Here is a 24,151-nt window from a genome sequence, read left to right as displayed (position 1 = left end):
ATCGTTCAGTCTCCACTGGTCAGATTTATATAAGTTTACAAAAACCTGACAATGTAAAAAATAGGAAAAAAGTATTTGATTTGTACTCTAATACAACATCAGACATTCAAAAAGTTTAACCCAAAATTTCCCCTCAAAAGTTAGGATTCTAACTTTTATTGTTGATCCAATTGTTACCTTTCAAAATCTTGCTTCCGATATGTATTCTTGTTTCTCCCTTTTCATTTTTTTCTTATTTTGTTTGTTTTTACATGGTATGATTATTTATTCAAAACTTGAATTTTAATCTTTAATTCTAGGGTAATCTCACATATGGGTAAATTATTATATTAAAATAATTGTTATTTGCTCTTGAAAATTTTAATTTTTGGTGGCAGACAGACAATAATGGTTCAACGTGATAGTAAAACTAGTAAAAATATTTGTTTTAAGTGCAAAATATTAATGGTGAATTTAATAATTTTAACCTTACTTTAAACAATATTGAAGATTATAGTAAAAATATTCAAAATTTGACGGTTGTTACTTAAGGTTCAAAATTGTTGTTCATTTTTAGAATTTAGAACCCATTGGCAGGGGCGGACGCACACTATATGGAGGGGGTGCACCTTCTAATTTTCGAAAAAATCATATGTATATATATATGTATATCTATTTTGAAAAATTGATAGAAATTAGAATATAGTTAACACTGCACCCATAAAAAAATATGAAAGTACTCTTGTGCATTTAGTAGAAGTTAGAGATATTATACCCTTTAGACTCGAGTTTGAATCTTACTTAAATCTGTTTTTATGTTTTTATTTTAAGTTTAGCTTAAACCTCACATATTTGAGCTATGTTTATATTGATGCACCCAAAGTCTGAAAGTTGTTTTTATTTTAAGTTTACGTTAGACCTCATATTTGAGCTATGTTTATATTGGTTCATCCAAAGTCTGAAATCCTGATTCTTTGCTTTTGACTCGACAGATTCATTCAAAACAAATTCTTACATAACTAATACTCGTACAATTCTAACCAATTATCAAATAATTCCTATATCTTGTACTCGTTTTGTAATTTAAATAATGAAGGTAAAATACTCACAGACATATTACTAAATTATATTTAAATGTATGCATTTTTATTTTTAATTATATTGCTTGATGTAGCGTAAATAAAATAATTACCATTTCTACATCTAAAGCATAATGTCGTAATCAAATGACATAACAGTACCCATACATTAGCACATTTGTGCGACGTCGTTTTCACAAGGGGAAATCCTAAACCCTAAAATCCCCCAATATAAGCTTCCTGAAGAAAAAAACCCTAAACTCCATCAGAGAGATAAGATGCAGATCTTCGTGAAAACCCTAACAGGGAAGACCATAACCCTTGAGGTTGAATCCAGCGATACGATCGACAATGTCAAAGCGAAGATTCAGGACAAGGAAGGTATTCATCTGTCGGAAATTTGATTTTTTTTGGTTTAATTTCTTCTTGTATTTGATCTGTGGAACTGAAATGGTGTTCAAATGGAACTAATGAATGGATCTCAACTAATGAATTAATGGGTTCTCTGTCTAGGTATTCCACCGGACCAGCAGCGACTGATCTTTGCTGGTAAACAGCTTGAAGATGGGCGTACACTGGCGGATTATAATATCCAAAAAGGTCTGTGTTGGATTAACAGTTCGCAATATTAGCGGTTGTTTTTATTGTTTATTAGCTTGCCTTTTTAATGGATTTTATTTTGTATAAAACAGAATCGACTCTGCATCTTGTCCTGAGGCTCCGTGGGGGGATCATTGAACCGTCTCTTATGGCCTTGGCCAGGAAATACAACCAAGAGAAGATGATTTGCCGCAAGTAAGCTCTATATTTAGCGCTTTGGTTTACTTATCTCTATCATTTGATGAACTCCACATATCAAATTGTTGTTGTGGGAAGATTTATTTATTTCAGTTGAATTTGAACTCTTTAAGATGGTCTTTACAAGGATATTTTTGTTTTTAAATTACAATCCTTTTATGAATGTGAGCTTAGATTGCGTTTGGGTGTCAATGTCTTGACCTTTGCTTAGGTTGCATTTGGATGTCAATGTCCTGATTTTTTCCACAGATGGTTAATAATAAACTTCCAACTCTCTGATGAAATGGATAGAAAGCTAAAAATGGTGGATGGGAAGCTGTGAGTTGGGTTTAGTCCAAAAAAAAACAAAACATCTCTGGTGCAGCAGCACCTTGAACACTAAACTAACAATATTAGTAGCTGTTTTCTCTCTGATTCTAGCTTGCACACTTTGAGTTGTGTGCTTTGGCTAAAGGAAAATTGAGGTTTTCGGAAGGTATCTAATGTGTGAATCTACCAAATATTATCAACTGCTATCAACCCTGTTTCTAGTCCTCCACTATAGTCATTTCACACATTTATGTTGTAATATCATTTTACCACATGGGGCGGGTTAGCATGAGAAGGTGCTTGGTATATGGTGTACTGATGTATGTATTCATTTTGAAATGGTAATTTGGAATACTGGAAGTGTGTTGTTTGCTCAAGAAACTGTTGAACACGTCCATTTTCTCTTCAGTTATTATTATATCATTTGAGGGTCACATGCGTCCAGAACTCCAGTTTAATCATGTTTTTTTCTGCAGGTGCTATGCCCGTTTGCACCCACGTGCTGTGAACTGCAGGAAGAAGAAATGCGGTCACAGCAACCAGGTAACTTCTTGAGGATTTTCTGCAAGATTTTGTATCATGTATGTTGTTCAACTTGACTCCGTACACTAAACTGTTTCTTTTGTTACTTGCTTTGCAGTTGAGGCCAAAGAAGAAGATCAAGTAGACAGTCGGTTGCATTTCATGTGGAGATGTTATGCCAATTGCATGATTTTGTAGTTCTTTTGCTTAGCTCACATTTTGCTGGATCTATTGTTGTCTGTTTAACTGTGGTACAACATTTGTTTAGACTGCAGTTCCATTTACAAAAAGAATTTATTGCTCTTTCGAGTTTGTTATAATTTTGGGCTGTGTTTGTTTTCTTTATCTTCAATTAAGTGCTGTTGGTTCTTTGTTTGGCGGGTTTTCTGTTCTTACAGCAGTAGGCATATCTTAAATGTTGTGATCCTACTCTTTGCCTTGAGACAAATATATAAAATGTTACCACCGTGAATAGGATATAAATTACACCTTTGCACAAAGCTACCTTGCAGATATTTGAGAATATGCATTTTGGAAGAGCTAATGATCCAAATGTGTTCATTGATGTCCTTTAGCTCGAATATTGCCTTCTATCTATAAGTATCTCTTCCTAAACATATTGATTATTTGGAGAAGTTGTCACTTTGTCTGAAATACGTTTTGGATCATCTTCTGTGGAGAATCAAGAGCTGCGTATTCTAATTGGAGCAATTCATCAGAACTGAGTTGCCACCCAAGGGCTCCTAGGTTCTCTTCAGTTTGTTTTACAGACTTGATTCCAGGGATAGGAATTGTACCCTTGCATATACACCAGTTGATAGCTACCTGTGTGGCGACTTTATGTCAATAGCTGTACCTCTTACCCAGTGATTTGAAGGTGCTAAGTTCAAAGGGAGTAATTATTAGTGAAGTAAAACTATATGTTTACCTGTGGTATTGTTTTCCGACGTCTTTGAGCTATTTCTCTCAGTGAGGTAAGTAGAGGCTCCAATCCAGGCAAAATTTGTCTAAAGAGTAATCCCCTACAAGTAATGTTTTACGTTGAGAGAAGTATCAAATAATTGCGAAAAATTCAACTCTGAAAGAAATTGTGAGTTTGTACCTTGGCCCAGGTGGAAGATTAGAGGGCGTATATTTACCAGTGAGCATACCAAGACCCAGAGGACTGTATGCTATGACCCGTATGCCTAGTGAATCACATATATTTTTTATCTCCATCTGATCACTTCCCATACTCAGCAATGAAAATTGTACCTGATGTTGGGGAGCTCACTGGCTTAAGATTGTGGAACCAAAGCAAGCAATTTAAGTACAAACTGATCATATTGGTATTTGATGACAATGCTTGAAGCGGTGGTGTTAACAGAGATATCAAGCTTAACTAGCACGATCTCGGCGAATCTACTGGATACCTGCAACATCCTACTAGCACAGGTACTAGGCAAGTCGGTTCTATTAGAGCTGACTATATTCGTTTTTTTTTAAAGAAGTTGTATATTGTTGGCTTTTACCTCTTTTAAACAACACACCGATGTTAATCTAACTTGAGCATTGTGCATATAACAAAATTGTATTTGCTTCTGAAAAGAAAGGTAACTGTATACTTCATGGTAAATTAGAAGAAGACTCAGCACCTGGGCTGAGCGCAAAGGAACTCCTCGGTCATCAAGATATTTGTATATTTTCAGCAGCTGCTTTGGTCCATAGTTGCTAACTCCTACTGCACGAACTAAACCCTGCACAAGAGAAAATTTGTGATTTGATTATGCGCAAATCTATCGAGTATTTTATCCATACGAGATAATGGTGAACCTATTTAGTAGAAAGTACAGTATCGCTTGTAAGAATGACAGAATAACACCAAAAATCAAAATGTTGATCTCCCCTCACACATAATAGTGAAACAATGCACGCAATCCCAAATAATACTGAGTTATTAGTAACCTTCTCGTACATGGCAACTAAACCATCCCAAAGAGCTCGTTCCTGCAGAGGTGCATAATTTGCAGTTGACCAATGCAATTGTCCAATTCCAATTTGCTCAATTTCCATCCTTTCCAGAGAAGACCTGTCACAAAGTTCTATATAGTAAAATCATCTTGTTGCTTCACAAAGAACAAGCAAATTATGAGCCTAATGTTGCCGTACTGGATAACACAGTAGATAAGAGTAACTTAGTGCACTTCTAACAATCATGTAACCTTAATCAAATGAAAATCATAAACACATGTATTTCCCCCCTTAAAACTGGACTTTTGATTATCAGTTTTTTCAGAAGACATGAGGTTGAGCAATACTTGCAAGCATTCACAAATTGTCCAGGTGTTAGGCGCCATGGGTATGCTGCAAATTTTGTTGCAATAACGATGTCATTCTTTACTTGCTTGTCTCCTGAAAACATGATAAGTTAATAACTTAGAAAACAAAAGTGAATTTCGGTACAAACTTACTGAGCACCAAACGCTCACATAGAAGTCCAACCAAGAATGAAAAGTATTATGTAACTCAAAGTTTGAACAATGTTGCAAACTTACATAATTAGTTAGAATAGCAAACAATTCTTCAAAAGACGAACAGTTGGGAAGCTAAACTATAAGCTCAATTGCTGCTCTTTTTTTTTTCCATTAATGTGAAGCAATTAAGATGAAATGTAGTGTCCTGTGACTGGATCACCCCGAATCACCAATGTAATTCTACTCTTAGTTCTTAAAGAGAACGATTTAAAAGTACTTGAGGAGGCCTGGACACCGCCACCACCACCACCATAAAAATACTAGTGTAAGTAATCCCACAAGTAAGTGAGCTCTGTGGAGAGTAGTATGTACGCAGACCTTACCATACATTTGTGATCTTGTGGGAGGGTGGCCTAAACACCATGGTTATAAAAAGATGATATATAAAATTTGTCTATTCAAAACTTCCTAATGAATTTGCCCATGAAATGTTCAAAAGCAAGAATTGGTTTATATCCCTAATGACAGTCTCCACACATGAATATACTAGTTTCAATGAGAAACAAGAACAAAACAATGTGACCTGGAAACTCGCGAATGAATTTTCCAAGAAGTTTCTCACTTTGTCCATTTAACTTTCCAGTCCCATAAGAATCAGCTGTATCAAATAAATTAATCCCATTCTCCACAGCAAGATTGAAAGTCTGCTGAAGTTCAGAGTCCATGGAATCTTGATATCCCCAGAGAAGCTGATTGCCCCATGCCCAAGTTCCAAACCCCATTGGAGATACTGTCAAAGGTCCCATCTTTACCTGTAAATTCAGCTCAATTAACCTTTATAAGCTCGAAATTTGTGCAGCTAAGCAAAAGGAGATGAAACGGAAAATACCTTTTGCCATGGCCAGAAACGGGGAATTCTGAGGGATTTGAAAACAGAGGAAGATGGAAGAGGATCACTTGTAGAATTGCTGCATCTTATGTTGAATGCAATGGATTTTGAAGCTGAGAGGCAGAGAGCCATTGCTTCCAGGTGAGGAAGACAACCTTTGGATAAATTTAGAGATCAAAATTATTAAAAAATTTAATAAAATAAAAATAAAAAAAGTATTAAAAATATGTAAAGCAAAAAATTGAACACTGACGGCTGTGGGATTTGAACCCACGCCCTTTCGGACCAGAGCCTAAATCTGGCGCCTTAGACCACTCGGCCAAACCGTCTTTGAATGATACCAATGATCTTTTAATTTTTATTTATACCTTTTATAATTTTTTTTTAAAAAAAAGTGTTTTTAGTCTCTTAATATTGATGATAAGGTGAGAATTTAGTCAGATATGATATCTGATTAATCATGTTAATCTTTAATTAGTTTGACATATTTTGATCCTAATTTTTGTGAATCTTTAGAAATTCAATAAACTATTAAGCGCTATATTATTTAATTACTCGTATTTATGTTAAAAATATTGTTATAATGCTATTTCATATTTGGGATCATATAATTCTAATTAAATAGTCTGAACGTTATATTTTCGTTTGTATAGAGATTAAAATATCATATTTTAATTAATTGAAGTTTTAATTTAGTTAGACAACATCATTAGGAACAAAACTAGAATTTATCTTTCTTTTCCCCCATTGTCTCTTATTATTGAATCTTTCTCAAGTGAATTTACTCAATTGTGAAAAAACGTCAGCAAATTGGTAGAGGTACTTACATGTAAGACTGGTCAACGGACCGGAACGAACCGGTACCGGACCGGAACCTGTTGACCGGTATCGGGATGAATTGGATCGGAATTACCGGGATAAATAATCGGTTCCGTCCCGTTCCACTATATACCGGGATGGAACCGGAACAAATTGGAACGGACCGGGATGGAACGGGATGGAATAAACGGGACGATATTTTTTGGGATTACGAAAATATAATTATTTTTTTTATTTTTTTAAGTATAAATTAATAGTTTTTAAATTTATACTATAATTTTTTACTTAAGTTTATTTTAAAGATATTTTTTTTTGTTAAGTTTGCAAGCAAAGTCTAATAAAGTTTTCAAAATTTAAATCTTTTGAAGTTTATACTTTATAAGTTATTACTTACACTCATTAATATTTATTTTATAAGTTATATTTATAACTTGTGTCTTGTGAATATTAAATAAATAAAATTTGTAATTTTAAAAAAATTAAATTGAAATAAGGATAAAACAATTACAAAAATTAAAAAATATAAATATAAAATATAATTTAAAAAATATATAGAAATTATATAAAATATAAAATATAAAATATAATTTATAGAAAATATAAATATAAATTATATAAAATATAAAATATAAAAAAATTAATATATATTAAGTAAACCGGTACGAAATCACGGTTCCGTCCCGTTCCGTGTACCGGTTCAGACTATCCCGTCCCGTCCCGTAGGCAACCGAAATGGGACGAACCGAAACCGTACCGGTACGTCCCATTCCGTTGACCAGTGGTGTTACTACTAATCTGCTTAATTAGAGTTGTCTTAAACTTGATAAGTAACTCTACTTTCATTCACACAAAATTAGCTTCAAGATCCTATATAATGGGCAATTTGACTATGGTCACACAACAAAAAATATTACATTGTGTATGTAGCTAGGTAAAATTATTTATATTAACGTTTCTTGGCTTCTACACGAAGTCTTTCTCCACCAATACTTTGCATTGGTATTTACAACCTATACTACACCCCTTTAAGAGTGCGATCCTTTATCGATTCTTATGCTAACGCAAGATGCTTTATGTAATGTGCTACCTCTCTTTTCCTCTTTCGTTGCATGTATTTTTTTTCTGGAAGAAGCTTTCTTGTGAACAATAACAAGGATTCACAAACAATGCCTCTGTTTTCATGAAGTATTCTGATTCTTTTTCACAATGGGAAACAAGAAAAACAGAGATATATAAATGTTCCTTCCTTCTATTCTACTATACTACTTTATGAAAATTTATGTACAATTTTGTGAGTCTCAAAAGTCCCACAACTTGGAATTGGAAATACTACCTAAGCCAACACACCAATGTTCTAAGGAATTACTATCTCCTAATTCCTCCAGGTTCCAAAACTCTGCTTCTTCTTTGGGAGTGAAGTATTTATCTCTTCCTTCTCTTGTGTCATCATCCTCTTCATTTACACTCTTGTGATCAAATCTCGAACCTGAACAATCCTTCATTTCACTGTCTCTTGAATCTTGACTTCCGCTGCCTCTAGCGTTGTTGTTCTCTAGCTGATCATTTAATGTCTCCAACTGTTTTGAAACAAAAAAACAAATTTGATTCCTTTCCATTAGTTGCGCGGTAAAAAAGACAGCAGTAGAGTCAGAATCTTCGCTAAAGAAATTAAGTACGATACCTGAATGAGTAATCTCTCCTTTTCTGTCTTCAATGATTCAAATTGCGTATTTAAATTGTCAAATTTCGATTGAAGTATGCGATATTCGTGTTCTAATTGCTTCGATTTCCATCTAGCCCTTTTGTTCTGAAACCAAATAGCTACTTGGCGTGGTTGCAACCCGAGTTCTCTTGCTAATTTCAGCTTCTCTCTTGGCTCTATCTTTGTTCCTAGCTTAAACATGGACTCAAGTAACTTCACTTGTTCATCAGTAAACCTTTTAGCATTTTCACACTTGTTCTTCTTTTTGAAGTTGGAAATCTCAGAATTATCAAGTTGTGGTTCCATTTGATTCAAGTTGAGAGAGAGAAGTTTCAATTGTATATTATTTGTATTGACAAGAAATTATTTTTAAAAATTGGTGCATATGTGTCTTTAACTGTTATATAATAACAAAAGTATATAATTGTGGTTGCTTTCATTTGATGGGGACTTGTGGTTTGCTGGTTCATTCAAGCCAATTATCTAACAAGTCGTGTATCTTTTTCCAACTTATTTCTTTTGGATATTTGTGATATCTTTTTAATTTATTCATACCTTCCATATGTGCAGTGCTTTATTGTTGCTAATACTGTGTATATGTATCGACTTTGAGGACTTATCTTCTAAAAAAAGGCCGATTCAGGATATTGACTTTATGAATTTGCAGTAAAATAAGTTAATATGCCTCATATGATGACTCAATTATCGACTTAATCTCATAAAGTCATTATACTTTGATTTGTAACACAAAAATCATTCAACTAAATTACACTGAGTATATAGAAAGGATTTCTTGATCTAAGTCTCTAATTAAGATATGAATTACAACTAACAAAGTAATTGTTAGATTAAGTTTTAGGCATAATTCACGGCCCAAAAGCTAGTTCAAAAAAAGGAGGATTGTCCAAGTCTTATAAAAAGTCTACTCATCTCATTAATCATTAATATAAGATTTTTAGTCATTCTTTAAAATTAATGTTGTGGTGAAATGACAATAATTTTAAGCGACTTTATGTGATTATTATCAACGCAAAATAAAGTAAAATGATTTTTTACTTATTACGTCAATATATCAGCTGGATTAGGGGAACCATGACAATTCTGAATTTCAAATGTGATCTCTACTCACAAAAATGGAAATTTTGATCCTGTTTTTAATGCCATATACATATATATTTTGAAAGTAAAATAGTTTAGATGTCCTAAACTGTACATAACGACAGTAAGATTAATGGATATATATGGTCGCCTAATAACTACAAAAAAATTATAGCTTTTTGATTCTTGTATTATTATTTAATAATCATATGGAGGAAGAAATAGCCAATTTTAGGACTTTAGCTTTGACGCAATATTCCCAATTCTTTTGATTTTAAGCACACCACGTATGCTTTTGATTTCTTAAAGTGGTCCTCTTTAATCATTTTTTGAAATAATTGTGTTATTCAATAGTTTTCATCGATATAAATATCAGATAATTCTTTTATCAATTCGAATAAATCATAAGAAATTATTCATCATTTTCTTCTTTTAAGTTGATTTAATATCTATTTTATTGACCAAGCATGATTATTACCCTCTTTTACTTAATTATTTGTTTGATTTTTGGTGTAGTTACTTGTTCTTATTAGATTTGATGAAGTGTCTCCTATACTATATACAGGTGTCATATGTTTTATGGTATATTTTCTTTATTGTATCTTTTTGTAGCCGTAAATGTTGAAATTTTTGTCATTCTCAATAATCTTGTCATAATTGTTGATAAGCTTTAGAATTATTAATTTAGTGAGGAAGAAGCTACCCTCTTGTGGTAGGTGAAGTTGCTATTCGTTACTAGTTATAAACGTGCCTGATGGATTTTTGTTTTAAATTTTTGTGTTATGCGTAAGATAATTGAAAATTTGCGACAAGTCTATAATTTAAAAATTATGTGTTTCAAGTAAAAAATAAAGAGAATGAATTTTATTATAATGTATATCTGATTTTTATCTATGCTTCTGCCAAATTCAATTTATCTCTTAATAAGGATGAATTAGTATTTGCTAAATATTCTGTTGATTATATTAACAAAATCAAAAATAATATAACAAATCTATATTATAAGTGTTTAAAATGATTAAAGTGTATTTGAAATATCTAAATGAAATTTGACACCAAATTGAAATGATGACTCGGCCTTTTTATCTTTTAACTCTTGTTTCATTAAGTTCTTTGAGATTCAATAAGAGAAAGAAAATACTAGTAAATAAGTTTAAAAAGATAGAAAAGGATACCTCATAAGTCATCACTCATTGCTACTATGGTCTATGGTGTATGTGCATGTTTCTTTAGTGGGGACTCACAAGTCTGTTTTTTTAGACTTTTTGAGTGACTTTTGAATTATTTGTGTACTAATGAACCCATAAAGAGAACTTTCTAGAAACCATTAGGATTAGAGAGATAAATTTTCAGGGCAAACTAAAACAGACTCTGCATTGGTATTTTTGTCCTATTTTTATGTGTTGTTCAATATTCATTCTAGGATTGTGATTAATGTGAATTCACATTATGTTAGGCAATTAAAGAGGAAGTTGCGTAGGTCAAAACCCGAACTTGATTATTGAATGTATTAGATGGTGATACGTGAAGATTGAATACAAATTAAGCTAACAAAAGTACTAGCCTCGGTATATAAGCTTGTTCAGTATCATTACACATCTTGTAATCATTCAGTTATCTTAATTTGTGTGTCCTTGAAACACACTATTTTCTTCGTCCGATATTGTTTGTCATGGTTTCTAAGAGTCAAACTATAAAAACTTTGACTAACGTTTTAAGATGCATTTTTTCATCATAGTAATATGAAAAAGTTGTAATTTATAATACTTTTCATATAGTTTTAGAATATTTAATTAAGGGATAATCCTTTAATACTTTCTATCAAGATTTCTTCTATTTTCAAATTTAAAATCTAAATAATAATAAAGAGATTCTATTTATTTCACCGACAAACAAACTTGGCGGCAGACTTGAGTTTTATGTTTGTGGGAATCAATAGAACTCTGCCTACTTTACAAACTTTGTTGGTGCATTGCACCTTATATTAAGTACCAACTCTCTGAAAATGACACCCAAATTTTGTCCTAAATGACCATGATTAGAGTATCCTTTTCAATTATAACATGACATTGCCTAATTAATAGTTTTCTACTTCTCATTTTTATTGGAGAGACACATGTTAAAACTTTTGGAAAGAATGCTTCTATAAACTAGAGTGAATTAATGTCAAAACACATACCTAAATGACTATTTCTTATTGTGTTTTATACGATTGCCGATTTGATATAATTTTTAAATTCTCTTTGGAAACACCTTGGTTTGATTGTTGATTTAATATGATTTTTTGATCTTCTTTTAACGTTTTTCGATTATCGGTTTGATGGTTTTCTTTAAACGCTCATGGGCCATAGGAGGTGGTATTGGTTAATTGGAAGGATGTTGGAGCACGAGTTTCGTGTGGAGAATTGTAGTAAGATTAAATGGGGTGGTCCATAGTGTGTGATGTTTCACTAAACGTGGAAAAAGGATAGTGAATGTGGGGTTATATTAGGATAACTATCCCAATTTCAAACCCTATTTGGGCAACTTCTTGACTACTCAACCTATTGAAAGGTTCTTTCTTGTACTAAAAGATCAAGTAACTTTATAGTAATAATGAAATAAAATTTTTTGTTAAATTGTGTACTAACATATTCCTAGATCTAGGAATATGTACAACATCGACTTCTTTAAAGAAATTCACAAGCTTCCAAATGTCTCATAAGTAATTTGTATTGTCCATAAAATTGTTAGGATCGAGAATAATTAGGTGTCATGTGAAAGCTAGCAAAACGAATTTCGAAAGATCACGAGTAAGAAGATAAACGACAAATTTTACGAAAAGACAAAGAGTTAATGTGGTTAGGTCAACCAACATATATCCACAAAAAAATGGTCAACACAAGAATAATCATTGCCATAGACTCAAAAAGTGTTGCAATTGCATTATGGCAACGGAAATCGGTGTGTTGCATATAAGTCTGTTGCGATATGTCTATAGTAACGGTTTTATAGCAACGGTTGTAAACTGTTGCAACACACTATCTATAGAAATAATAATTCTTTAGTTTAGAACGATATTTTTCTATGATTGCTGCAACAGTTGCGAACCGTTATAAAAGACCTATAACAACAACTTTATTATACAACTCGATCTACTCTATTACAACAGTTCTTCTAAACTATTGCAACAATGTTATTAAACTATTGCAATAGACTTTCTAAATGGTAAACTATAATATAATGATAGAAATATTAAACCAATATGTACTTCAACTAGTCACATCCATCTATTAAAGATAAGTACACATGATCTTGATTTACAATTCAAGAGTTAACATACATTGATGTTCACAAAAATTAAGCCTAAACATAAAAATAATCCTAGAATGTTCAAGAATTGGCATTCATTCAAGTTCACAAAATTAGCCCAAAAAGTAGAAAGTACTGAAGCCTTTAGTTTGCTCCTGAGTTTCATGGTCAATCTCATAGGCCTTTATATCTTCTGCACTTCACTTGTATATGCTCCACCTTCAATCAGTGATGCGATTTTCTTCAAATCTAAACCATCACAAACAAACAAAAAAGACCATGAAAGAAAATATACTTGAAAAAGAACATACTTGCTAAAGGGGGAATTTTCGTTCTACTTTCAAAATAGTTTAAAATGCAAAACTTTGACTACCAAATTCAATTGTGCCAAAAATTAGGATAGAAATATTGATAGTCATGTCTGATAGAAATTGCCTCTTCGGAGGAGAAGGTGGCTGCGTCGGAGTTGCTTCCTCGTAACTCGCTGATCGGAGAATGGAAAAGAGAAGACCAGACGATGGCCATCTCCGTCCTGCTATTGGTCATCGCTGGAGCTGCTGGAAAAGTGAAAAGAATGGAGGGAGGCGCTAGGGATATCGCTGACTCCCGATGTTGTTGTTTTCTCGTCTTTGTCGAAAGAGAGAAAGAGGTGACGCTGCCTTGAGCTCGCTGGCTGGAGCTTGTTGTTTCCGTCGATAAAGCCTGCTAGCTGGAGCTTCTGGCTATTATTTCTCGCTGGGGGAGAAAAGGAAAGCAGCGATGAGGAGGGGAGGAGAAGAGATAGCGGGAGCCGCTGCTATGGTGAAGGGTGGGGAGTGGAATTCTTTTTAGGGTTTTGCTCTTGGTAGTTTAAAATAGGTAAACCAATTATTTTGATCTATATTGTTGATTTTTAAATAGATGTAAGGCTGAGATTGAAGACTAGAGATCAACGGTTTGGATTAAAAATGAGGCTCTTTTATTTTAATTTTACAATTAATTTTAAAAAGAACTCTTTTGGCGGGTGTAGTGAAATAAGTGGAGGAAAATAATAGAGGGAAAATAATTGGCGGAACTGTTGCCATAGAGTACCTAAGGCGACAATTTGTATGAACCGTTACAATATAAAGATACTATGGCAACAATTGCAGTACTAATGCAACGATTTCATTCTCAAAGTGTTTCATTAGATCTAGTTTTCTATTGCAAAGGTTATAATCGTTGCGAATGAGTATCTATTGCAACACATATTTAATTGTTGCTAAATAATTGTTGCTACAGACATGTTTTCTAGTAGTGAGCAATCCCTTATTAATATGACAATACAAAATATTGAGAGAAATAACTTAAACCAATTCCCTCGAAATACAAGGAGATTCACAAATTATCTCCAAAACCAAAACCCTCAAAACTGTAGGACTACATGATGGTTAAGTTAGATGCAACATTATAGAGTCCTATATCTTTCCTATAAGAAAAGATCTAGTCAAATCTTAGAACTTTTTTCTAAAAAAAAATAATTTGTTTAGGGTAAGAAATTCAAGACAATTAATACCCAACAAAAACTACAATTCTATTGAGTAATGTATCCTTTCTCACATTTGATAAACTTGTATCTCTGACAGGGGTGGAGCCATCTTGTACTAAGTTTGTTCATCCGAACCTCTTTCGACGGAAAATCATATTATTTATATATGGTTAAAATTTTTTTTATGTATATATAGTAGATATCGAACCCCTTCGACTACTTCGTGAGTCTAATTTTATAAATTTTAAATCCCTTATCGAAAATCTTATCTTCGCCATTGATCTTTGATTAGTCCTTTCCATATTGTGTTCCATCAGCGTAGATTTTGTTGTTGCTTCGACAGTTATGATATTTCAACAAAGTGAATTGGGGAGCCAAAGACTTGAAGTAGATCAACGGGAAAATAATAAACAGATACCTAAACTTGTCAGGTTTTTCCCCTTAGGTACCTCAACTGTGCTATTTTCCTATTGAATCTTTGAACCACCCCATAATTTGTTCCATTTAAACACCGTTGGTTGATGTGGAATCAGATGTTGTGAGGGGTATTGATAGAAGATACATATATTGTTCTAGAATTCATGAGTATTAGTGTGAAAATGATTGAGAATAATTGTATTTTACTTTAAGTCATTTGAACACATTAATAAAACAAAGGAGACTACCACATAATTTGTTTTCATTCCTTCAATCAAAATCATTACAATACGAACACAATTGAAGGCATTTATAATAGAAAAATCGATCAAAATCACTCAACAATGTTTAAAAGGACAAATTATGGGTGGTTCAATAATTCAATAGGAAAATGACGTAATTAAGGTATCTAAGAAAAAACCGACAAGTTCAGGAATTTGTTTATGAGTTCGACCTAGATCAACATTTTTCAATAACCATCATTCCATTACTTGACATCTACTTCTCCTCTTGTAAACTAACATCTAAACATAACAAAATCATCTGTGTGCTATATTATATTTCGAGTTAATATCTTAAAAAATTATGTAACTATGAAAATTTATGTTATGAAGTCATCGAATTTGATTTTGTATCATAAAATCATTCAACTTAGAACTTTTTCTTCCAAAAACACTTAACTAAATTTATCATTAAAAAAATTATAAAATAATTTATTTATTTTAATATCAACTAAACATAAATTTCACTGACGAAAAAAATTAAAAGAAAAAAAAAAACACGCACGTTTTTCTTGCATTCACGCCCACCCACTCTCAAATTAAAATAACGGTATAACTAGATTGGTAAGTTAAAACATTTTCAGTGAGCATTATTTTAGCAAGAAATCTCCCATATTTAGCTCTTTAATACTATAATTAACTGTAGTTAAATAATACAAAATTATTTTAAAAAGCAGGTACCATACCCTATAAAATAAATTTTACAGATGCTAAATGCCTGCAATATTTATTTTTTTCCGTTGATTTTGACTTTGTTTTAGTTACTTCTATTTGATATAAGATTTTAGAATATAAGAGCCTATTTGAATTGATTTTTCGCTTATAACTTATAAGTCAAAAGTTATAAGTTAGAATTTCTAGCTTATGACTTTTGACTTATTTTTGTTCTTTTGATTTATAAGCATTTTTTAACTTTACTCAAATACTTCAAAGTAGCTTAAATGTAATTTTGGCTTAAAAACACCTAAAATAAATCACTCCAAACGAATACTAAATATCTATATCAATATAATTATATAAAGCAAAAATATAGACATGGTGATGTGACACCTCTCTATGACCTCTATTCATATTTATCTCTTTTCTTCCTTTTTTGACCATTTTTCTTCATTTAATTATTTATTTTATTTTAATAACTCATAAAGGTTTTATATTCAATTACTCAACTTTTCATCTTTCATTATAATATTATCATCTTTCATTATAATATTATTATATTAATATATCTTCTTTAGTAGATATAATATGCATATATTCACGACTTTCATAATTTTCAACTTTCATATACATAACCATCTCCCACCATAATATATCTTCTTTATTAAAAGTTAAGATACTTAATGATATACTTCTATTATTATATAAATTCATTATTTCATGAGTTTTTTTCTAAAGCCATCCTTCATTTCTAGTGTAATATTATATTCATGTTTTTATTTAGCTTGAAACTGAAGAAGAAGAAAACTTTTGAATATTAATAGGCTTGTGAAGTGGAAATTGACAAAAATTTGGATAATTATGTATTGATTTTTTTTCTTCTATTTTTTGATGACACGTGTATTATAGTATTCCCTTCTACTTTCTTTTATTACTCTTTTTCATATATATCTCGATGATGTATATTAAATTTAATTTTTATACTTAAAAAAACTTTTAAATAGTGATAATGATACATTTGTGAAGTGGATATCAACAAGAGTGATGTCTCTTTGCTTTTGTTTGAATTAAAAAAGAAAGAAGGACACTCTGGAATATTGATAGGCTTGTGAAGTGGATATAACAAGCTCTTAGACAATATGTATTTATTTTGTTTTTCTTCTATTTTTTGTATAATTACCAAATCCAATACATATCACCTATTCATTAAAACTAAATTAATTTATTTCTTCTTCTTTAATGGAGTAATATCCTATATATGAAATGGCACATGCCCATGCATAAGAAGGGTTGGGCATGATTTGGAGAAATAATCCTGGGCCCAAAACTAGAAATGCACCCAAGCGACGAACGGCCCAATATATAGATAATTGGGCGTTTCCGGCCCAATTAGATTACATATCGAATATCGAATGGAAAATTACGCGGTTAAGCAAACGTGTATTACTTAATTACTCATCCTAGATATAATTTTCTATAATTATCACTCACGACTAACTTTATACGTTAATCATGTGGACTGACTTCGAGTTTGTATAAGTAGTCAAGTTTGTATATGTATGATTCACCAAAATATACAAACACATATGTATAATATACAATTATCTAAGTGATATACATATACAATTGACTTTTCTCCCACTCTCTCCCTCTCTCGCTCGCCTCTCTCCTCCCTCTCCCAATCTCGCTTGCCTTTCTCCTACCTCTCCCAATCTTGCCATATATACAAATGCATATGTATAATATACAATTATCTAACTGATATACATTTAAAATTCACCTCTCTCTCACTCTCTACCTTATCTCAATCTCACTCGCCTCTCTCCTCCCTCTCCCAATATCGATCGCCTCTCTCCTCCCACTCCCAATCTCTCTTGTCATACATACAAATACACATGTATGATATATAATTATATACATATACAATTCACTTCTTTCCAACTCTTTCCCTCTCTCGCTCGCCTCTTTCCCCTCTCTCTCCCAGTCTCACACGCCTCTCTCCTCCCTATAACATGTAGCTACGAATTGTAATTATCAAATTATAGCTATATAGAGTAATTAGACTATTTTGAATGGTTATATGTGAAAGTTCCTCTATCAGAATATTATACTGCTTATTTGAGATAAATGAACTTTCGAGTTTTGAGCCTCTAAATATTACCTTGTTAATAAATCTTAGTAGGCTCCTTGTAAGAAAATCTTATCATCAATTAATTGAAAGTTCGTATTTTTATTCGTAATATAAAAATTATGAGATGTTTAATCTATTACTAGATGTATATTTACGTTCAAATATGAAGTAACAACACCAATTTATAACAGCCCTGGTAATCAAATGGTTAATCATTTTATGATTTATTAAATTTGTAAAGGTAACTGGTCATAGAAATAAACAACGCATTATTCCTAACTCAATTAATTTGAAGATTTTTTTTAAAAAAAAATTTATAAGGACCACATTGAATAAGATGTCATCTGATTCGAGTATTTAACATCAAGTTTTGAATTGTGGCCTTTTGGTTACTGAGATGTCTCCATAACATAATCAAGAAGGACTAACATTTGTTCCCCAAAAATTACCTTTATTTTTGTTTATGTAGTTTTACATCATCAAAGAGTCACTTCTTTCTTGATCAAACTATTCAATGGAATTAAAAATTACCCTTATTTTAATATATGTAGTTATACTCAAAAAAATGAATAGTTTTCTTATGAGACATATCCAACCTAAAACACCATGTTATGTTAAAACAATAGAGCAAATAACTATGGAAGAAAATATGTAATGAATATTAACGATTTAGTCAATTTGAACATATATTTAGACGAATTAATTAGTTATTTTTTAAAAGTTCACACGTAGAATTTTTGTTTGTTTGTTATTTCCAACGATTTTGTAGTAAGAAAGATGTTAATGTCGAAATATGAAAGAGACAAAAAGTTGAAAAGGAAAAAAGGGGCAATTGGCGGATTGCACCCTTTTTTCTCAATTCTCACCAACTCCAATGACTTAAAACCGCGTCAATATAGAAAAAGCCTAAAGGGTAGGTCTATATGAATCACAAGTCATCCTTGGGTCAAGCCTATGACATAAGCCCTCACATTGTTGGATTCACCTTTTTACGACATTTCATAAGGCGGATCAAGTAGGAATAACAGACTTTTAATTAAATTATTAAGTTGTTGAAGATAAGTTGTACATAACGTTTTAAATGAATTTCATACCTACACGAAAAAGGAACGAAACGTTTTATGTAACATAAATTCATATGGTACACCCACATTTAGGCTCGATATGTCATTGCTCGAAAGACAATTTTCGAAAGGGACAATAAGTTCCGTGACTACCCTAGTATGAATGCAAAGAATCTTGACTCAATTATCAGTCTTTAAAAGTTACTTTCTCCGTCTCATATTATAAGTCATCTTTTTCATTTGCACTTGTATTAAGAAATAAGATTATTTCAACCATATGCCCTTATTTAATTAGCTGTAGATTTTCAAGGATAGTCTAAGTAAATATATTTTCAAGATTAATTAATCAATCAATAAATGTATAATGGACAAAATATGATATTTTATATTTGAATTTTATAAAATGATATATTACGGTCCAACTATTTTTACATAGGGGTGACTTATAATATGGGATGGAAGTAGTACAAAGCAAAAAGTTATTTGCTAGTGCGAAACCGTCCTATCATTTGTGTTTTTTACTTTTATAGACATAATTTTACCTAATTCACGTGTAAAGATGTAAGACTAAAAAATAGCAAAGTATATATATTACAACACTGTAATTTGCATGGGAAAATGTTATGAAATCATATAATAAAGTTTTGGACGTAAGGAATACTCTGTTCACAAGACTTTGACTGAAAGCAAAGGACAGCATTGTGTGATCAAGTCAAATGATTTGTAAAGACAAAGTAATGTAGGGAAGGAAGTAAATTATCTTTCATGGAAAATAGGGAGTTTATAAAATTAGACTTCTCTTTTTTATGTTATGATATGATAAAATTCACATATGAATGAAATTGACCAATTTTACAAGCTAAATGCAAATAAGGGAATGAATTTTTTTTTCTCTTAATTTCTGATCCGTTATTTCGCATACATTGTAACCTGATTAAATTTTTACAATAACAAGTAGACCTAAAGAGTGACACAAAATTGAGGTTAAAAAATAATATTCATAAGTTTATCTAAAAAGTAAAGTATCTAAAAAAAAAAAGTAATGATGAAAAGGAGACAATGGAATGTGGAGAAGATATAGATGTATTGTTTTTGGACTGGTATCATACTTCCAAGATTCCATGGTACATCTTTTTCATTCTACTTTATGGTGTAAAAGGACACCAATACTTTTCATATCCACCTTATTAAGCAAATAGCAACTACTCCACTTCTTACAAATATGAATTCTAAATTTTCTTTGATGATTAAATAATACTGCCTTTTGTTCATTGTCACGGTAGTTCATAGGTAGAATTGTTGAAATATTTTTAAAGTTAAATGTTGATTTTTTTTCCTTCATATTTGTCCTCGTTCAATGAATTTCTTGATTATTTTACATTTTCTAGGTGAGTAAATTGGAAATAATCAATTAAAAGATGATCGAGAAAAAGTTGCCTTTGATTTACATCTATAAATATTTTCTTTAAGAAATGTATTATAACTCATATCTCAACAAATCACTTAATGTGGACTAAAATAGGTAAAGTAATACAATTAAATATTTGTAGGAAAATTATGTACATAATCTCTAAATCAGTTAAAATAGAAAGTAAGACTATTGATTAGATATAGATGGAGTAGTTGTAAGCAATTTTTAAAAAAGCAAAAAAGAATACACCATGGTAGCTCGTCAAATTTGTTTTAAGCTTGTATGCATTCCAATAGCGACATAATTTAAAAATATTTATGATTAGGTCTATCATAAATAGTAAGAAATACCAATAAGATACGTCAAAGTAGGTGAAAATTTTATATTGATTGAAGAATAAATTGACGGTATGTATTTAAACAATTCTCATCATGAGTTTGAGAACGAAGTAAATGTATGACATTTGAGTCTAACTCACCATCAAAAGATAAGAGAAGATTGCCCAAACCGACTATCACTTCAATCCCTAATCAATGTGATCTCCACTCTAACAAGTTAAATAATAAAATTGATATAAAAATCCTTATAATCTCTAAGGATGATTAAGCTGATGTAGCAGAAGCAAATAGTATCTCATAAAGGAAATAGATTAATCTCTCCTTCCGATCCAACACATTTTGAATCGTGCTTATTTAATCGAGCTTGTCTAATATAATTTACATTGTTCGGAGTAGTCATGATGACTTAATAAATGGTATAAAGTATGTTTTGTGATAGAGGGGACAAGGCGTTGGGGATAAATACTCCACCGTATAAAACGGAGAAGCAGGCCCCTATATACTCTGTCTTAAGGTCTACCTTTCCCCTGCCTTTCACCCCCCCACCCCCCACCCCCACAATAACACATTCAAAAGCACCATTTATCAGAATGAAATCATCATTGTAATAATCATCATGCTGTTTTCATCTACTCCACTAACAACTTGTTATTTTTAACAACTCATCCTATTTCAATTTCCAAATCAATATTTCAGTAAATGATAATTGCTGAATCAATAGATGGATCAGAGGAGTAGCTTCCAGATTTGAGGGGAATGTTGTCTGGCTCGAAGTCATTATCTCTTCTCGATCATTATAGATCGAACCAATCCAATTTTATATATTCAATCTAGTTTAAAATATATGTGATTACGATGATGATGAGATAGTGTCTTCGGACCAGGCTTCATTCCCCCCAATTTGGAAACAAAAATTGCATTACATAATTCTCTCCGTCTCTGGTGAGATGTATTTCTTTTCTTTGAATTTGTGTAAATGTGCATGTGAATTTGGGTTTTTATCTTCTTTTCAGTTTTTGGGGGATTTAATTGGTTTGCAAAATCCGACAGGAATGTTGGAACAATAATGATATTTTGACCCCTTTTAGGCTAATTTGGGGCAGAAATCAGAATAGCTGTGATTTTCATTATTACTGTCTCTGATAATTTTCTCTTTTTGATTTTCTTCTTTTCAGATGTTAAATTCAACCCTAGTTATCATGGCTGTGTTATTTGTTTGTCTCTGTTTTCTACTAGATTTCATCATTCACCACTCATTAAAGGTCCCTCAAATATAATGACAAAAACCTTCTGGATCTATACTTGATTTTGCTTACATGCAATTTTCTATTCCTCCCTCATCTCTACCTTTTAGGGTTTCTAAATTCATCTATCCACAAAAGAGAGAACAATACCATACATATTTCATATACTTTCACCGTCCTATATTAGACGAACACTTTCTATTTTATAGGTAGAGATGAAATCATTAAAGTAGGGGGGAGAATGAGAAAAAAATAAATCAATTCTATTCTGATTTAGTAAGTGTTATATTGATATAAGTTAAATATTTTTAATACGATGCTCGTCTAATATGGAACAGATGGAGTATAAGTCAACTGGAGATGAGAATTAAGCTATGTTATTTTGAAAAAATATCTAATGAAAACTTGTTTCAGATCCATACAAATAGTGCATTTTTAGGTGGTTCTTTCGAGGACAGAAATCCTTATGATCTGAACTTTTAATCTGTTATATGTAATGTGAACGATACCATATAGATACGCATACAATATTGTATTCCTTCTTATTTTTGTATTTATCAATTCTGCTCCCTCTTCTACTTGAATTTTTTTTATTGGATTGATATTGCTCTATTTTTTTCATTCCTTCCAAAAAATTTATCATAACTTTTACTTTTGTATTTGTCGAAAATACTTTTCTTGAGCAGAGGAAATTTCTTGAGAAGATGAGTTAACGTCACAAGTGTAAGATTGACATATACGCTCACTCTTCTCAGACTACACTTATGAAATTATATTAGACAGTTGTTAGTGATCATCGATATCTAAGTCTTAGTTTCTCTGGTGTCTACCAACAATAATGGAATTCTATGAGCTGTAATTTGCATTTGGTATGCACATGGTATAGATAGATTGTATATCAGTACATATATTAAAATCGTGTAAATTGTAGTGGAGGGTATCGTGGTTTGAAGATTTTATGGAACATAAATTAGACATACATTCTGCTGTATGGATCATAAACCTTTTGATTATCTCTCATCTACATATTCATTTTTGATAAACTATGTGCAGCTTTTTCTGACTCTTTCTTAGCAAACTAGTCTACTTTTTTTGGTAAGTATTGTTTGGTTTTTCGTTCTGGAGAAAAGATAAAATCAAAAAAATTGGTATATAATACATACTCTGAGATAATTTGACTCCACACAAAATTTAAGAAACAAACGAATATTTTAAAATTTGTGGTTCAAACTGAATGATATAAATATTTTATGATTGTTAATGGTTTCATTATTAAGGATAAAATCGATATTTTATAGTGAAAATTGTTACTTTATATATAAATGTGTTATTTTTTTTTGGAACCGATTAAAAAAAAAGTAAGTCAATAAATAGGGAGAGAGGCAATAGAAGTATTTAATCTGATTTTAGCTGGTATTGATATCTTTAGTTTTGAGTGTATAAAATCATTTAACTACACTTAACATATACGCTCTGCTTGAAATAATATACATATATATAGGAACCTACGTAAAATACAAATTATCTTGTAGCATGTTACGCAGCATGTCATGCAGGAGACATGTTTATTTGTTCAATTTTACACAAATTTAAATTTCTACTTTTACACACTACAACTACCATGACTTATAAAAACCCATGGTAAAAATGACTCGTTTAATTTTCTTAATGCAAATGTTTCTACCTAAACTATACACATGAGTGCTTCTTCCTCCCCCGTGATATCTGATTTAACAACTAAATTTTGCATATAACCTGATGTTTGACAATATTATATCTTTGAGGGTCGTTTTGTGTAAGAAATAAAAATATATAATCTAAAAATTAAAAAAATAATCTTGAGATGAAAGTTTAATGTCTTGTTTGATGGACATGTTTAGGATAATTATCCTACCATTTATACCAAAGTGATGGAATAAATTATCCTATATAGAAAGTGTAATAAATTATTACAAATAACTAACCCATAATAATTAATCCTAAAATAACTAGTTTCCAATCAAATGAACCCTTAATTGTTATCCTACCAAGTTGTGTATCAATGTAAACACTAGAATTGCTTTATTCTACTAACTTTTTCTGTTCCATATTAGTTGTTATATTATTATCAGATTATTGATTTTATTATTTTTCAGAGTAATATTAAAATAAATTGACATATT

The 24,151-nt window shown here is 31.3% G+C and overlaps 3 protein-coding genes, 2 long non-coding RNA genes and 1 other non-coding gene across 6 annotated transcripts; 2 read left to right on the top strand and 4 right to left on the bottom strand.

Annotated features, from left to right (window-relative positions):
• The first annotated feature begins 1,282 nt into the window (after positions 1-1,282).
• On the top strand, positions 1,283-3,058 carry LOC107014707 (ubiquitin-60S ribosomal protein L40). The gene is made up of 5 exons (XM_015214744.2): positions 1,283-1,439; positions 1,572-1,658; positions 1,751-1,853; positions 2,642-2,708; positions 2,806-3,058. The coding sequence occupies exons 1-5, from the start codon at positions 1,337-1,339 to the stop codon at positions 2,830-2,832; spliced, it is 387 nt and encodes a 128-aa protein (XP_015070230.1). The 5' UTR covers positions 1,283-1,336; the 3' UTR covers positions 2,833-3,058.
• Positions 3,059-3,159: 101 nt separating this feature from the next.
• Positions 3,160-6,210, bottom strand: LOC107014705 (pyridoxal reductase, chloroplastic). Its single transcript, XM_015214742.2, has 8 exons — positions 6,030-6,210; positions 5,724-5,952; positions 4,985-5,078; positions 4,632-4,755; positions 4,322-4,423; positions 3,790-3,941; positions 3,616-3,709; positions 3,160-3,512 (listed from the first exon to the last, which is right to left on the bottom strand). Exons 1-8 carry the CDS (start codon positions 6,159-6,161, stop codon positions 3,327-3,329), a joined length of 1,113 nt encoding a protein of 370 aa, XP_015070228.1. The 5' UTR covers positions 6,162-6,210; the 3' UTR covers positions 3,160-3,326.
• Positions 6,211-6,278: 68 nt separating this feature from the next.
• TRNAL-UAG lies at positions 6,279-6,358 on the bottom strand. The gene has a single exon. It is a non-coding gene; the product is annotated as a tRNA-Leu (tRNA).
• A 1,644-nt stretch (positions 6,359-8,002) lies between these two features.
• LOC107014706 (homeobox-leucine zipper protein ATHB-7-like) lies at positions 8,003-8,934 on the bottom strand. The gene is made up of 2 exons (XM_015214743.2): positions 8,530-8,934; positions 8,003-8,425 (listed from the first exon to the last, which is right to left on the bottom strand). Exons 1-2 carry the CDS (start codon positions 8,854-8,856, stop codon positions 8,147-8,149), a joined length of 606 nt encoding a protein of 201 aa, XP_015070229.1. The 5' UTR covers positions 8,857-8,934; the 3' UTR covers positions 8,003-8,146.
• Positions 8,935-12,743: 3,809 nt separating this feature from the next.
• On the bottom strand, positions 12,744-13,927 carry LOC114076438. The gene is made up of 2 exons (XR_003577363.1): positions 13,313-13,927; positions 12,744-13,188 (listed from the first exon to the last, which is right to left on the bottom strand). It is a non-coding gene; the product is annotated as an uncharacterized LOC114076438 (long non-coding RNA).
• Positions 13,928-21,189: 7,262 nt separating this feature from the next.
• Positions 21,190-23,032, top strand: LOC114076412. Its single transcript, XR_003577327.1, has 2 exons — positions 21,190-21,687; positions 22,676-23,032. It is a non-coding gene; the product is annotated as an uncharacterized LOC114076412 (long non-coding RNA).
• The last annotated feature ends 1,119 nt before the right edge of the window (positions 23,033-24,151 follow it).

This window comes from Solanum pennellii, chromosome 3, assembly GCF_001406875.1.
Source record: "Solanum pennellii chromosome 3, SPENNV200".
NCBI classification, from domain to species: domain Eukaryota; kingdom Viridiplantae; phylum Streptophyta; class Magnoliopsida; order Solanales; family Solanaceae; genus Solanum; species Solanum pennellii.
This window is presented reverse-complemented; position numbering and strand designations above follow the sequence as displayed.

Coding starts and splice junctions, on each gene's coding strand:
- LOC107014706 (XM_015214743.2), bottom strand. CDS start 8,856: ATGGAACCACAACTTGATAATTCTGAGATTTCCAACTTCAAAAAGAAG. Junction 8,426..8,529: donor AGGAGAGATTACTCATTCAG/GTATCGTACTTA, acceptor GTTTCAAAACAG/TTGGAGACATTAAATGATCA.
- LOC107014707 (XM_015214744.2), top strand. CDS start 1,337: ATGCAGATCTTCGTGAAAACCCTAACAGGGAAGACCATAACCCTTGAG. Junction 1,440..1,571: donor GAAGATTCAGGACAAGGAAG/GTATTCATCTGT, acceptor TTCTCTGTCTAG/GTATTCCACCGGACCAGCAG. Junction 2,709..2,805: donor AATGCGGTCACAGCAACCAG/GTAACTTCTTGA, acceptor CTTGCTTTGCAG/TTGAGGCCAAAGAAGAAGAT.
- LOC107014705 (XM_015214742.2), bottom strand. CDS start 6,161: ATGGCTCTCTGCCTCTCAGCTTCAAAATCCATTGCATTCAACATAAGA. Junction 4,756..4,984: donor CAATTTGTGAATGCTTGCAA/GTATTGCTCAAC, acceptor ACTTTGTGACAG/GTCTTCTCTGGAAAGGATGG. Junction 3,942..4,321: donor TTCCTTTGCGCTCAGCCCAG/GTGCTGAGTCTT, acceptor CCCCAACATCAG/GTACAATTTTCATTGCTGAG.